The 16,209-nt window shown below is 44.7% G+C and overlaps 1 protein-coding gene across 1 annotated transcript in view; it reads right to left on the bottom strand.

Annotated features, from left to right (window-relative positions):
* Positions 1–16,209, bottom strand: part of ACAP1 (ArfGAP with coiled-coil, ankyrin repeat and PH domains 1) — a 316,878-nt gene that overhangs the window by 186,848 nt on the left and 113,821 nt on the right. The window contains exon 10 of the mRNA XM_073564058.1: positions 10,197–10,306. Within this exon, the coding sequence (XP_073420159.1) occupies positions 10,197–10,306 (110 nt within the window). The remainder of the gene's footprint in view (positions 1–10,196; positions 10,307–16,209) is intronic.

Raw genomic sequence — 16,209 nt, forward strand, 5'->3', positions numbered from 1 at the left:
CCATCTGGGTCCCAGCTTTCACTATGTTAACCCAGTGTGCCATTAGCGAGATGTAGCATCACTACACACAAGCACTTGGCCACGTGTCCGTGGTTAGTTGGACTTTACCAGTAACAGCATTGCTCAGGGCACGGGTAATGTTGAGAGGCACGTGCTTGTGTAATGCAGGGACGGCCCACCGGGAGAAATAGTGATGGCTGGGGACAGAGTACCTTGGGACGGCCACCGCCATCAGGTTGCGGAAAGCTTCCATCTCCACAAGCCTAAAAGACAACATTTTGACCGCAAATAGTAGAGAAATGTGTGAATTTAGTACTGTGGCCTGTGGGGCGTTGGCTGTGTATTTACGCTTGATTGGGGTATGGACAACTGAAGGCTGCGCTGGGACAAGGACATGGACGTGCTTGATGATGGTGGTAGTTGAGTGTGGGCAACGACAGGTGCAGGGCAGGAGGCTTCTTCACATGCACAGTGGACAGGGGATTGGCTTGCATGCACAACAGTGGAAGAAGCAGTGGTATCACCCACAGACTCTGTTCCTGGAACCTGGTGTTCGGCCCACAAAGTCGGGTTCTTTGCTGCCATGTGCCTGATCATGCTGGTGGTGGTCAGGCTGGGAGTTTTGCTACCCCTGCTTATGCGTCATGGCAAGTGGTGCAAGTGGCTTGTTTGGGTTATCTACAGAGTCTTTAAAAAACAACCAGACTCGGGAAGACCTAACAGTTGTAAAGCCAACTTCCGTCGTGTTGGTGTTACAAGGAACGGTTCTTCTGTCTGTAGCCACCACACTGCTTCTTCCTGCCTTTTGGGGTGCTACACCTCCCTCCCCCTGTGTGCTGCTGTCCTCGCTCTGCATATCCTGCTGCCAGGTTGGGTCAGTTACTAAATCATCCACCACCTCGGCTTCCACTACCGCAACCTGGTCCTCCTCCTGACGTGCTGGCAATTGTGTCTCACCATCATCCACCTCTTGTGACACGTTCACACTGTTGCCTTCGTGTGACCGTGGCTGCTCAAATATTTGGGCATCGCTACATGCGATCTCATCTTGCCCCGCTTCAAGTGGACCGGGCGAGAGGCCTGAATCTCTAAATGGAAAAGTGAACAGCTCTTCGAAGTGTCCAAGTGTGGGATCAATTGTCTCTGGGCACTCGGCATGGCGGGAGGAAGGAGGATCAGGGTGAGGAATATGCGGTCCAGACTCACAGCTACTCAGACTTGACCTCGTGGGAGACAGAGTGGTAGTGGTGGTGGTGGCAAACTGACCGAAAACATTACCCGCAAACCAACCAACAACTGTTTCACACTGCTCTGGTTTCAATAGTGATGTCCTGCTTCAGGCCCCTAGTAATTGGGTCATGAAGGTTGGGCGAGAAGATGTGGGCGTTTGTTATGGCACAATTTCAACTTGCCCACGGCCTGGGCGTCTGCATGCACCATCACCATCACGTCCACTTCCCCATCCCTTGCCACACGCTTTTCCCATTTTAAATGGAGTACAATATTTTCCACGCTCACTAAAAATGGCTGAATTGATAAGCATTCTACCCAGGCCCATTTCCCTAAACACAGGAACGGCAACACTCCACATAGTATTCAAACATATTGATCCTGTAGCCGCTGGGCTACTGATGCGACCAAGAAGTGTCTACTCAAAGCAAAAATAAAATAATAATTGTTATTGAAATAACAACAATAAAACAAAAAATAAATGTTGGTGCCTCAAAACCAGATAAAACAGACAAAAGAAGTCAGACAATTTGAGGAACATACACTCAATGCTCAGAAAAATAGGGTCTCCTCATAGGAAGCATATTGCTGCAATACTCCACATAAAACACAAAATTCAGACCTGTATAATTCTAACATTTGTGGATATAATAAATTATTGCACTAAACGTTCTCATGCAATCCAATAATAAAGTGCATATGCATTGTGCTCACAGCCCAACACCGTGCAGGACGCTTGGCATTTGCCACAAAACACCAGGATTGGCAAATTCGCCACTGGCGCCCTGTGCTCTTCCCAGATTAAAGCAGATTCACACTGAGCAAAAGTGACAGACATGACAGAGTCTCTGAGACGCCGTGTAGAGTGATCTGCTGCCTGCAACATCCTTCAGCATGTCCGGTTTGGCAGTGGGTCAGTAATGGTGTGGGGTGGCATTTCTTTGGAGGGCCGCACGGTGTTGGGCTGTGAGCACAACCCCCATCTGTGAACATCAGGGACTCAGACCGTCCTCATGGAGTCGATTTCTAACAGTTTGTGCAGACACATGCACATTTGTGCACTGATGTGTATATACGCACAGACACTCCTTGCCTTTCTAGCACTGCAATCTATATATCCCGTAATTAGTCCTTAGAAGGACTGTTGGTTTAGCTGGATATGTGGATTCAACGATTGTATACCCACACTAAGTAATAAAATCACAAATCTGTACCTATCTCAGCAGCAGCTCTCCCTACTCTGTGTGATTCCGGAGGCGACTGGGCCGAGCAGGGCAGCGCCAGGTCTGATATAGACCTGATGATGCTGTGCAGCCAGCCAATCACTGTAATACCACAACAAAGATGGCTGTGTCATTACATTGTGTGGCAGGCAATCCCTGCTAAAGAGCGCCAAAAATGCAGAATGGGGACTCAAGCTCCCTCTGAATAATCCCAGAAATGCTCAGTGCTTGCTGAGTGCTGCAAGTACAGCGATACTCGAGTGAGTAACGAGTAGTGGCGAGCATGTTCGCTCATCACTAGAAATTATAGACAAACATGTTAAAGGTAAAAGTTGGAAGACCATCTCCAAGCAGCTTGATGTTCCTGTGACTACAGTTGCACATATTATTAAGAAATTTAAGATCCATTGGACTGTAGCCGACCTCCCTGGACATGTCCGCAGGAGGAAAACTAATGACAAATCAAAGAGACGGATAATATGAATGGTAACAAAAGAGCTCAGAAAATCTTCCAAACAGATTAAAGGTGAACTTCAAGCTCAAGGAACATCAGTGTCAGATCGCACCATCCTGTCAGTGTACGAGCCAAAGTGCACTTCATTAGAGATGACCTAGGTGGACACCATTGTTGAAAAAAAATCATAAAAAAGCCAGGCTGGAATTTGCCAAACTACATGTTGACAAGCCACAAAGCTTCTGGGAGAATGTCTTGGACAGATGAGACAAAAATTGAACTTTTTGGCAAGGCACATCAGCTTTATGTTCACAGATGGAAAAATGAAGCATATCAAGAAAAGAAAACTGTCCCTACTGTGAAACATGGAGGAGGTTCTGTTATGTTCTGGGACTGCTTTTCTGCATCTGGCAAAGGATGTCTAGAATCCGTGCAGGGTACAATGAAATCTCATGATCAAGGGAATCATAGAATCATAGAATCGTAGAGTTGGAAGGGACCTCCTGGGCCATCTGGTCCAACCCCCTGCTCAAAGCAGGATTCGCTAAATCATCCCAGTCAGATGTCTGTCCAGCCTCTGTTTGAAGACTTCCATTGAAGGAGAACTCACCACTTCTCGTGGAAGCCTGTTCCACTCATTGATCACTCTAACTGTCAAAAAGTTTTTTCTAATATCTAATCTGTGTCTCTTCCCATTCAGTTTCATCCCATTGCTTCTAGTCTTTCCTTGTGCAAATGAGAATAAAGTTGATCCTTCTACAATGTGACAGCCCTTTAGATATTTGTAGACAGCTATTAAGTCTCCTCTCAGTCTTCTCTTTTGCAAACTAAACATTCCCAAATCCTGCAACCTTTCCTCATAAGACAGGGTTTGCAGACCGGTCACCATTCTGGTCGCTCTTTTCTGAACTTGCTCCAGTTTGTTGATGTCTTTTTTAAAATGTGGTGCCCAAAACTGGACACAATATTCCAGATGAGGTCTGACCAAAGAGGAGTAGAGGGCAATAATGACTTCACGTGATCTAGACTGTATGCTTCTGTTAATACATCCTAGAATTGCATTTGCCTTTTTTGCTGCTGCATCACACTGTTGACTCATATTCAGTCTGTGATCTATTAGTATACCCAAGTCTTTTTCACATGTGCTGTCACTTAGCCCTATTCCTCCCATTCTATATATGCTTTTTTCATTTTTATTGCCCAGATGTAGTACTTTGCATTTCTCCCTGTTAAAAACCATTCTGTTAGTTGCTGCCCACTTCTCCAGTTTATTTAAATCTTTTTGAATCCTCTCTCTCTCTTCTCTAGTATTAGCTATCCCTCCTAGCTTTGTGTCATCAGCAAATTTAATCAGTTTACCCTCAATTCCTTCATCTAAATCGTTGATAAAGATGTTGAACAATACAGGGCCCAGGACAGAGCCCTGTGGTACCCCACTTGAGACATTCTTCCAACTGGATGTGCAGCCATTTACGACCACTCTTTGGGTCCGATCACTAAGCCAGTTATGAATCCACCTAACAGTTGCCTTGTCCATTCCATACTTAGTCATTTTTTCAATAAGGATTGTATGAGAGACTTTGTCAAATGCTTTGCTGAAGTCAAGATATACTATATCTACAGCATTTCCTTGATCCACCCAATCAGTGATACCGTCATAGAAGGAAATTAAGTTAGTCTGACATGACTTATTAGTTAGAAACCCATGCTGACTTTGTTTAATCACTTCATTCTTATCCAGGTATTGACATACATGTTGTTTAATAATTTGTTCAAAGATCTTTCCTGGTATAGAAGTCAGACTCACCGGCCTATAGTTGCCTGGGTCCACCTTCTTCCCCTTTTTGAAGATAGGAACAACATTTGCTCTTCTCCAGTCTTCTGGCACTTCTCCTGTTCTCCAAGAATTTTCAAAGATTATGGAGAGGGGTTCAAAAATTTCTTCTGCTATCTCCTTCAGTACTCTGGGGTGTAATTCATCTGAACCTGGAGACTTGAATTCATTTAGGTTAGCTAAGTGTTTCCTCACTATCTTTCTGTTTATAGATATCCTGGATTCTTCTATTCCCTTAATAGGACAGTGAATAACAGTTGATGTTGCATTTCCTTTCTGAGAGAAAACAGATGCAAAATAGGAATTTAAAAGTTCAGCCTTCTCAACATCCTGTCTTACCATTTCATCATTTTCATCCTGTAAAAATCCTATAGCATCTTTGACTTTTCTTTTACTTTTGACATATCCCCAAAATCCTTTATTATTGCTTTTGACATCTCTTGCAAGCCTCAGTTCATTTTCAGCTTTAGATAATCTGATTTGTGCCCTGCAGGTTCTGCAGACAGCATTATATTCTTCTTTAGATATGCCTCCCTCTTTCCATTTTATAAACATTTTTTTCTTCCTTTTTAGCATGTGCTTAAGTTCTGTGTTCATCCATCCTGGTTTCCTTAAATGCTTCCTATTCTTCCCTCTTTTCGGAATTGTTAACAACTGTGCTTTGAGAATTTCATTTTTCAAGATTTCCCATCCTTCCTGGACATTTTTGTCTTTAAGGATATCCAGCCATTGGATCCCTCCAATTCTCTTTCTGAATCCCTTAAAATCTGCCTTTCTGAAATCTAACCTTGACGTCTGAGTCTTCACGGGTCTTCCACCTCTAGTTATCCAAAATTCTAAAATAGCATGGTCGCTACCTCCTAGGGTCCCAGCCACTTTTACCTCCTCAACCATTTCCTCCCTGTTTATAAGGATTAGATCCAAGGTAGCAGTTCCCCTTGTTTTCTCCTTTACCTTTTGGAAGATAAAGTTGTCAGCAAGAGAGGATAAGAATTTCCTTGACCTGTTAGTTTTGCCTGAGAGAGATTCCCAACAAATGTCTGGATAGTTGAAATCTCCCATGACAACTATGTCATATTTTTTGGAGAACTTGGCCATCTGATGCATAAAGAGTTCATCTATATCTTCGGCTTGCACAGGCGGCCTGTAGTAAATGCCTACAATGGTGTCCTTTCCATTGTTCTGTCCTTGTATTCTTACCCAAACAGTTTCCACAGAACTCCCAGTCTCTGAAGCTTCAATCTCTGTGCAGATATACGCGTTTCGAACATACAATGCGACACCCCCTCCTCGTTTATCAAGTCTGTTTCTTGCAAATAAGTTGTATCCTTCTAGTCTTGTATTCCAATCATGTGTATTGTCCCACCAAGTTTCAGTGATTCCAATGACATCATATTTCTTTTCCTGTGTTAGTAGTTCCAATTCTCCTTGTTTGTTGCCCATGGTTTGTGCATTAGTATAGAAACATTTTAGTTTGTGATAGGTTTCTCTTTCTCCAATATTTTTATTAATTAGATTCTTTTGTCTTTGTTCTTCCTTTCCACTTCTAATAGCAGAGTTCTCAATTGCATTTGTCAGGTGTATGGCTTTTTCTGGTCTTTTGCTTCCCTTCCCATGTTGTTCTAGTTTAAAGCTCTCCTTACAAGTGTAGCAAGGCGACTTCCAAATACATGCTTTCCAGTCTTCGTAAGGTGCACCCCATCTCTAGCAAGTAGTCCATCGTATAAGTAGTTCACTCCGTGATCCAGAAATCCAAATCGTTGCTGACGGCACCATCGACGTAGCCAGTTGTTCACCTGCAGAATCTTATTCCACCTCCCTGTTCCATGGCCATCCACTGGGAGGATGGAAGAGAAGACCACCTGCGCTCCCAGTTCTTTCACTTTCTTGCCTAAGTCTTCAAAGTCTCTGCAGATGATTTCCAGGTCGTTTCTTGCGGTGTCATTTGTCCCCACATGTAGTAGCAGGAATGGGTAGTCATCTGTAGGTCTGAAGAGTCCTGATATCCTGTCAGACACATCTTTAATTTTTGCACCTGGAAGACAGCACATTTCTCTTGTAGTTATATCCGGTCTGCAGATAGCGGCCTCTGTTCCTCTCAACAGGGAATCCCCCATGACCACCACTCTCTGTTTCTTCTTCACAACATTTTTCTTTCTCCATCCAGGAGGACTCTGAAGGCGTACAAGGTTGCTGTTTGTTGGCAAAGTCTTATCCTGATGTATTTCTTCATCGTTTTCCTGCGTGAGAGCCTGGTACTGGTTCCTGAGCAGTATGGGTGCTGACTGCCTCCTGATCCTCCTGCTTCTCTGGGTCACATGTCTCCATTCCTCTGTTTCTTCAGGTGCACTTCGAATTTCTTCTCTTTCTGTAACATGAAGAGATAATTCTGCTCTGTCCAAGAACTCTTCACCTTCCTTAATGATCTTCAACGTAGCTAACCTCTCTTCGAGATTTTGCAACTTTTCCTCCAACAGGGACACAAGCTGCATTTGTGGAATGTGAAGTTTGGCTTTTCCACTGGTAAATCTGTGAACATGTAGCAAGAAATGCAGCTCACCAAATGGCTCCTGGCCTCTTCCATCTTGAGATTTCTTAAAAACGATGAAAGATGAGCCAAATTTCGCGCACCGATAGGCGCGCGGTTTTTCCGATTTCCTCTTTTCAGCTGCAACGGCCAAAACCCAGTGATCGTTGAGCTCGCGGAGACTCTTCACTTATCCCAGAAGGCACTGGGAATATGCAAATGATCTCCTCAAGACTCTTCCCCTGGGATTCTAGAGAGAAATGTGCTGCCCAGTGTCAGAAAGCTTGGTCTCAGTCGCAGGTCATTGGTCTTGCAACAGGATAATGATCCAAAACACAGGGCTAGAAACACCCAAGAATGGATAAGAGGAAAACATTGGACTATTCTGAAGTGGCTTTCTATGAGCCCTGACCTAAATCCTATGGCGCATCTTTGGAAAGAGCTGAAACATGCCGTCTGGAAAAGGCAACCTTCACACACGACATAACTGGAGCAGTTTGCTCTTGAGGAGCGGCCAAAATACCTGTTGAGAGGAGCAGAAGTCTCATTGACAGTTACAGGAATTGTCTGATTGCAGTGATTGCCTCAAAAGGTTGTGCAACAAAATATTAAGTCAAGGAACCATAATTTCTGTCCAGGCCGATTTCATGAGGTTTATTTTTTAAAAATTCTGTGGAAGCATGGCTGAAAAGCAATGTCTGACTTACATTTGTTCATTTTCATAGAGTTTTTAATTTAGTATCTTTTTTGTCAGATTCAAGTTATTTCTGTCACCATTGTGGGCTTTTCTGTCATTACACGAGGGGCGCCAACAATTTTGACCACATGTGTATGTATCTGAAATAGAGGATCCTGGAGTAGAGGAACCTAAAATATATGAACCTGGAATAGAGGAACCTGGAGTAGAGACTCCAAAAATACATGTACTTGAAATAGAGAAATCTAGAGTCACCTAAAATATATGGACTTGTGAAAGAGGAACCTGAAGTGGAAGCACCTAAAATATATGAATCTGCAATAAAGGGACCTAAAATACATGAACCCAGAATAGAGGAACCTAGAATATAAGAACCTGGAGTAGAGGAACCTAAAATGAACCAAGTAACCAAGATTATAGGAGTCTAAAATAGATACACCTGGAATAAAGAAACCTGAAATTAAAAATGTTAGGACTGAAGAATGGAGAAATAGAATGTTTGAATTTTTTACCTATTTTCCTGTGCTGCTGGAATACTGTAAACCATCTTTTATAATAGAAGCAAATAGAATTTAGAAACCTGGAATAGAGGCCCTTGAAAGGAAGAAAACTGGAGTTTAAAAAGATAGAAAAGAGAACCTGCAAGCGATGGATATAACACAAAGCAACCTGAAAGATAAAATAGAAGACCATGGAATCTAGACCTTTGTAACAGCGTGTCCCTCCCCCGGCCTGTGTCCCTGTACTGCAATGTAATCGGGCCTGAGTCATCCACCAGTGGGGGAGTCTGTCTTTGTTCTCCTCAGCATAGGACTTATCCAATACAAGCTTGTGGCTTCTGGAAACTTCTTAAGTTAAGGGCCTGTCACACTAAGCGATATCGCTAGCAATATCGCTATAACTTCACTGGTTTTATCGCTATGTCTGATACTTACCTCCAACCGCTCCCCCGCTGGTTATCGCTGATCGTGCGAGAACGTCCTGGACCGTTTCTCGTCGCCAGCTTCCTGCTGGGCTTCCTGCTGGGCTTCCTGCTGTGGAGACGAGCGACGCATGGACGCGGGTGGGAGGACGTCAGGATCGCCTCGTCTGACAGGTAAGTAGCGACCCCCGACCCCTGCGATGTCGCTGGTGAGATCTGCCTGTGTGGCAGCTCACTAGCGACCACTTAGCGATGCACCAGCGATCCTGACCGCGTCATATCGCTGGTCGGGATCGCTGGTGCATCGCTAAGTGTGACAGTACTTTTAGCGACTTAGTCAAAAGTAGGTGGGAGCCCTTCCCCATGGAGAGGTAGATCCCAGGACACAGAACAATAGACACGTTTGGCCCAGGCAGTTGGGTGTAGATGGGCCAGGATCTAGGATCTTAAGCGAGATCCTAGTGCCCGTGTGTGGAGGGTTAAAAGCGGCTACGTGGTATGGTGTTATGTCCCTCATCTGTTGGATCCATTGAACTCATCCCAGGATTATTTTGTCTTTTCCCTGTCGTTGGAATACTGGGTGGCAACCCCGGAATTGTTTCCCTCTTGGTGTGGACTCATTGTGGACTCTAAGAGACACTATTGATATTTTATGTTCTATGCTCCCTGTCTCAATAAGTCCTGTTGGATTGATCTTGGGCCTGGTGTCCCTTCCTGCTCTGTCGCACACACCATCACAACCCCTACAACAGAAGCACCTGAACTAAAGCTGGAGAAGTGGAACCTACAATAGAAGAATTGAGGAACCTGAAATTAAGGTAACCTGGAATAAAAGCACTCAGGAGAAGCAAGAATAGAGCTTTCCTGAACATAGAAGCACTGGAAATAAGGGAAGCTGGAGTAGAAGACGCTAGAACAGAGAAGCCTAAAATAGAGACCCTGCAAATGAGTCACGTAAAATAAAATAACCTAGACTGAAAAAAACTAAAATACAAACTCCTAGTATGGAAAACTAGAATGGGGATATCTTACATATAGAAAGGAACCTAGAATATTGAAGTAGAGCAATGGGTTAGAAGCCACTTATCACTCTATAGAGCACATTCTCAGTTTATGGGCTATTAGCCACATACCACAGGTACAGGAGAAGTCTATATAAATGTATCCAATGCCCCTGTTCCTCTCCTCTTCCAGTAATTTACTAGATAAGAAGTCTCTACTCATTTCTGATTCCTTTTCCACTCAGGTTTCTCCTGAATAATCACATCCCCGCTACCATGTCTCCAAAATGGCAATGATGTCCTCTCACCGGCTCCAGGTCTTAAAAGTATTACTGGCTCGTTTAAAGAGGTATCCTTCAATCACAATCTCAGATGTCTCTCCATCTCCTTGATGTATAGCATCTTCATCAGAAATGTCCTAAGGTGTAAGAAGATGGGGAGAGGGCATTAGGAAGAGTAAAACGGCATGTAACCGATAGTAATAATAGCATGTGAACAAGAGGAATGGACAGAGGGCACATAGAGACCAGGAGGTATGAACTAAATACTGCCCCTTCAAGACAACCCTCATATGTCCACCATGCTTAACCGTATTCATGGAGATTCCCACATGTCTATGAAATGCCGTATATCTATATACTGCACTATTGTCCGGAGGAGGAGGCAGAAACAACCCCCCAATGTGGTAAAAGTGACTATCCAATAACATTTTAAAAGTCCTCCTCCTAACCCCAGTAATTCCAGGATCAGTCGCCTGTGTCCAAGGTCTACTATCAGGGCCCACCATTCTGTATGTCAGTCATCCCTACTCAAGGCCGGCTCCAGGTTTTTGTGGGCCCCGGGGCGAAAGAATTTCAGTGGGCCCCGGGTGAAAGAGTCTCAGTGGCCCCTTTAACACATACCAGGATTCATGAAGAACAGATAAAAAATATCGGTATAGTACAATGCCAAAGATTTCACTTCTTATATTACATGAGTGATATCTATTGTACAATCTACAATAGTTCAGAAACCGGCGAATCCTCACAGCACAGAGAACATGTGCTGGGGGGGATTCAAAAGTTTTCATTTTAGACCAGACAGTTTAGTCCCTCCATACAGTATTATGGGCACCATATAGTCCTCCATATTATGGGTACCACATAGTACTCCATACAGTATTATGTACACCACATTGTCACGGGTGTGTCAGATGCTACAGACATGCAAACAAAGTCCGTGGAGCCTCATTTAAGAGTGTCAAACACGGGACTAGCTAGATCTTCCTCCAGGGAAGGACCCAGCCAAGGAGTGGCTCCTTTCGGAAACCACCATTACCACCATATTAAGTGGCCCTTTAAGTCAATATCCAGCTCTTTACGAGTTTACAGATATGACAAGGAAAATACCAAGACCAGGTATCCATGTGATGTTGGTCTACTAGGCATTGCTCCCACCTAGCCAGAATCCTACTCCACACTGATGAGGGGCAACACCCCGAAACAGCTGTCTGTGGATGGATACCTGGCCTTGGTATTTTCCTTGTCATATCTGTAAACTCGTAAAGAGCTGGATATTGACTTAAAGGGCCACTTAATATGGTTGTAATGGTGGTTTCCGAAAGGAGCCACTCCTTGGCTGGGTCCTTCCCTGGAGGAAGATCTGGCTAGTCTTGTGTTTGAGACTCTTAAATGAGCCTCCACGGACTTTGTTTGCATATTCGTATTTCTCAGGGAGCAATGCACCTAGGATTTCACTGATTGAGCGCCTTTGCCGGCTGCCGCAGTGTTTTCTTTGACTGGTCTCCCTGAGGTCAGTGATTGTTTCGTGAATATGCTACAGATAGTCACTCTGCATCTGTGTTTGGCATTGCAGATGCCTTTTTAATCCTTCTGACCTTTGGACCCAGTGGCAACCTCCCTCCAGCTCTAATTGACACACCTGGACTTTGGTGTTTATAGACTCTGTCTGCTTCAGGGAGCCGCTGGTGATATTCACATTGTTTCCTTGTGAAGGCCTGGAGCTATAGCAGTCAGCTAACTTCCTCTCAGGAGCTGTTGGAGGACATTTGGTGTTACCTCTCTCCCGTCTTCTCTTTAGTGTACAGTGGGGACTGACCGGTGCCCATCCCACTCTTCCCTTTTCAGGGTCTAGTTCTAGGGTTATACAGGGCTTAGGTTTCCTGCTAAGCAATTGATGTGGAACCAATATAGGGATGGTAGGGTAGGCAGGGTGCTAATAGATCTGCAAAGGGGTCTCCACTCCCCCTTACCTAGAGTTTGGGCTTCCTTTCCCTTATCCCCTCATGTTGCACTTAGTCTTCTCACAATGTGCATGACATTATCACCGACCATGCATATTTAGAAATAAAAAAACCTGACACATCGTTTTATTTATGTAGTTTTTTTTTAACCCTTGGGCATGTTTTCTTTCTTTCTCCCTTGGTTATGGATCCGGTTGCAGGGCTGGCAGAGCAGCTGCACTGTCTGTTTCTGGAGGTGAATGATCTCCGCTATGAGGTTCAGCAACAGTGGCTGCAGGTCGCTGTGTTGGGGTTTCTGCAGGTAGGCCAGTCCAGCTGTAATCCAAGGTGGCCCTCCCGGCAGGTTTTCCGGAGGAAGGGACAAGTTTTTTGTTTTTAAGGAAGCTTGCAAACTGTATTTTAAACTTCAACCTCACTCCTCCAGAAGTGAGGAGCAACAAGTCGGTATTGTGAACTGTCTACTACAGGGAGATTCACAGTCCTCGGCGTTCTCTTTGCCGCAGAATTTAGTTTGTCTCCAGTCTGTGGAGGGATTTTTTTGGCTCTAGCCCTTATCTATGATGGCCCTGACTGAGTCGCCTTGGCAGAGTCCAGGTTGTGTTGCCTTCAGCAGGGGGATCGGTCAGTGAAAAACGTATAGCTCTGAATTCCGCCGATGGGCAACTGATACTAAGTGGAATGACCTGGCTCTCACAAGCCAATTTCTTCAGGGTTTTACTGAAAGGTTGAAGGATGCTGTAACAGGGAGTCACCCCCCCAGTCTGTACACATGGGACCATACTGTAATCAGGCTTACATTAGCATTTCTTACCCTGTATCTGGTGGGGGCATGCTTGTGTTTGTTCCACTCTGCAGGGGGCATCTCCAATACACAAACCTGTAGAGAGACTGCAGACAGGGTTTCTGGAATATTCTTAGTCCTTGGAGCTATGGTTAAGGGGTTGGGTGTTGGGATCAGCCCCCTTCTTTGGCAGAGATACTAAGAGTGGTAGGACAATAAGCCACATGGTCAGTTAGTTGATGCTGGGGGCTTTGAAGGACAGGGATCTGCAGCTGTGGCTGGATCCTAGTATCATGTATGGAGATCATCTGGCCACATGGAATTGTGATGTCTCATCACCCTGCTGGATTTGAGGACTGAATATAAAGACTGTTGTTGTGTGGTGACCTGCGAAGGGCTGGGATCTTATGCTGAGGCGAGATCCCAGTGACCATGTGTATTGTTGGAAGCTGACACGTGGGACTCTGTTGTGTCCATCCTCTGCTGGATCTGTTTAATTCATCCAAGGACTATTTCTATTTTTCTGGATTTGGATGGCTGGGTGGCTCCCCCGGATCTGTTTCCCTCTTGGTGTGGTCTCATTGTGGACTCTAAGAGATGCTATTGATATTTTATGTTCTATGCTCCCTGTCTCAATAAATCCCGTTGGATTGATCTTCAGCCTGGTGTCCCTTCCTGCTCTGTCGCACACACCGTTACAGATGCTTTGGCAGTATATGAAACTCCTGAGTCCTTGGAGGCCGCTATGTCGTTGTCTAGACATGTTGATACACACCTTCGGGGTGGGTAAGACCACCCTCTCCACAGCCTCTTTTTTGGGGTATTGCCCCTCTGCTAGGAGAGTGGTCTAGTGGTGAACCATTACTGGGGAAGGTGGAGGAACCCATGCAGTTAGGGGGTGCCTCTGCATCGTACATTTCCCCGGAGAGTCACAAAAAGAAGGGAGTGGAGTTTTTTTGTGGAAAAAAGGGACATTTTATGGGGGCCTGTCCTTTGATCCCTAAGCAAAAGGAGACTCGTTTATCCCTTGGCATTTTGGAATTGAATAAGCAAGGGGTGGATATATCGTCAACCTGCAGTTCCCGGTTTGTCCTGACAGCAGAGGTGGTGTTGGAGAGCAGAACCAAGGAGATTTCGGTGTTTGTAGACAGTGGAGCTGGACTCAGCATGGTTGATGTGGAGTTTGTTAGAACCCATGGCCTTGCTTGCTGTACTTTAGTTAAGCCCATTCCTATCTTTGCCATCGACTCAGTGCCACTTGCCCAGAAAGCTCTGACTAAGATTGTACATAATGTAAAACCTAGGGTGGGGTTGGTTCATTGTAAGATAATTCCTTGCTATGTCCTGGACGGTCTTCCTACCCCACTTGTATTGGGTGTTCTCTGGTTGGTGAAACATAATCTGTTGGTGGATTGGCAATCCAGGGAGATCATGGGGTGGGGGATTACTGCCATGAGAAATGATTACATATTTCTCTTTCTGCAGTATCTACAGAAACCTTACCTGCATTTTTATCTGGGTTGAGGATGTTTTTCTGAGAGGGGGTGTCAGGATTTGCCTCCTCACCTTACATACGATTGTACTATTAATCTGACCTCCAGAGAAAAGCTACCAAAGTCCAGACTGTACAATCTGTCCGGTCCTAAAAAACAAGCCATGAAGGAATTCAATGAGGAAAGTCAGGAGAATGGACACATCAGACCTCATCTTCACCCTTGGTGGCAGAATTCTTCTTTGTGAAGAAAAAAGATGGCGGTCTACGTCCTTGTTTAGATTTCTGGTTATTAAATCAGATTATCGTCAGAGATCCATACCCTCTTCCTCTGATTCCGGATCTGTTCAGTCAGGTCTTGGGAGCTAAGGTGTTTTCCAAGTTGGACTTAAGGAGGGCCCACAATCTGGTTAGAATCAAAGAAGGGGATGAAAGGAAAATGTTGTTCAAAACCCCTGAGGGTCATTTTGAGAGTCTGGTCATGCCTTTTGGTCTGACCAGTGCACCTGCGGTATTCCAACATTTCATTAATGATACTTTCCATCATTTGGTGGGCATCATTTCTGGTGGTCTATCTGGATGACATTTTGGTTTACTCAACTGATTTGGAGTCATCTGGGGCATGTTAAACAGGTGTTACAAATATTAACGGATAACAAACTACATGTCAAACTATAAAAATGTGCTTTCGTCCTCCAGGAGGTGCACTTTTTGGGGTACCTGTTGTCATCTTCAGGTTTTCGGATGGAACCTGACTGGGACCTTCCCGAGAACTTCTAGGCTCTACAACATTTACTATTATTTACCAGAAATTCATCCAGAATTATTTAGTAATGGTGAAACCCCTTACTGACATGACAAGAAAGGGATCTGATTTTTCTAAATGGTCTGATGCCGCCCTACAGGCTTTTTCTTCCCTAAAGAGCTGTTTTGCCATGGCTCCTATACTCAGTCAACCCGATGTTTCCCAACCCTTTGTTGTGGAGGTTGATGTCTCAGGGTCCATCCCCTGGTAAATAGCGTCCATGTGCTTTCTTTTCTTAAAAAAAATTGTCTTCAGCTGAGAGAAATTATGTCGTGGGTAATAGGGAGCTTTTGTCGATTAAATTGGCATTTGAAGAATGGTGACATTGGTTGGATGGGGCTGTACATCCCATTACTGTTATCACTGACTATAAGAACTTGTCATAATTCATATCCTCAATCGGTTAAACGTCTCAACCCTATCCAAGCTAGGTGGTCCTTGTTCTTAACTAGGTTCAATTTTGCTGTCACTTTCCGTCCAGGGGTCAAAAATGTCAAGGCTGATGCTTTGTCTTGGAGCTTTCCTGGTGGTGACCAAGAGAACCCTGCACCGATTTTGCAGAAGGGGGTAGTGATTTTGGCGTTGTACCCTGAGCTGGAGGGTGAGGTGTTGGAGGCTCAGGGGAACGCCTCAGCCTCCTACCCTTCAGGAAAGTTATTTGTAACATCTAATCTGCGCTTTAAAGTAATTAAAGAACATCACAACTCTGTGCTTGCTGGTCATCCAGGTGGTAAGGCAACCACAGACCTCATTTCTCATCGTTTTTGGTGGCCCGGGTTGCATCGAGATGTGGTTGAATACGTATTCGCTTGTAGTATCTGCCCGCGTTCTAAGGTATCGCATACTCATCTGTCTGGTACTCTTCTTCCGCTCCTATTCCTAGCAGGCTAAGGACACACCTGTCCATGGATTTTATTACTGGCCTACTGGTATCTGCAGGCAAGATTGTGGTTTTGGTGGTTGTAGATAGGTTCAGTAAAATGTCTCATTTTGTCACATTA

Source organism: Dendrobates tinctorius, unplaced genomic scaffold (assembly GCF_039654945.1).
Source record: "Dendrobates tinctorius isolate UK_male_01 unplaced genomic scaffold, ASM3965494v1 ptg000424l, whole genome shotgun sequence".
In the NCBI taxonomy this organism is placed as follows: Eukaryota; Metazoa; Chordata; class Amphibia; order Anura; family Dendrobatidae; genus Dendrobates; species Dendrobates tinctorius.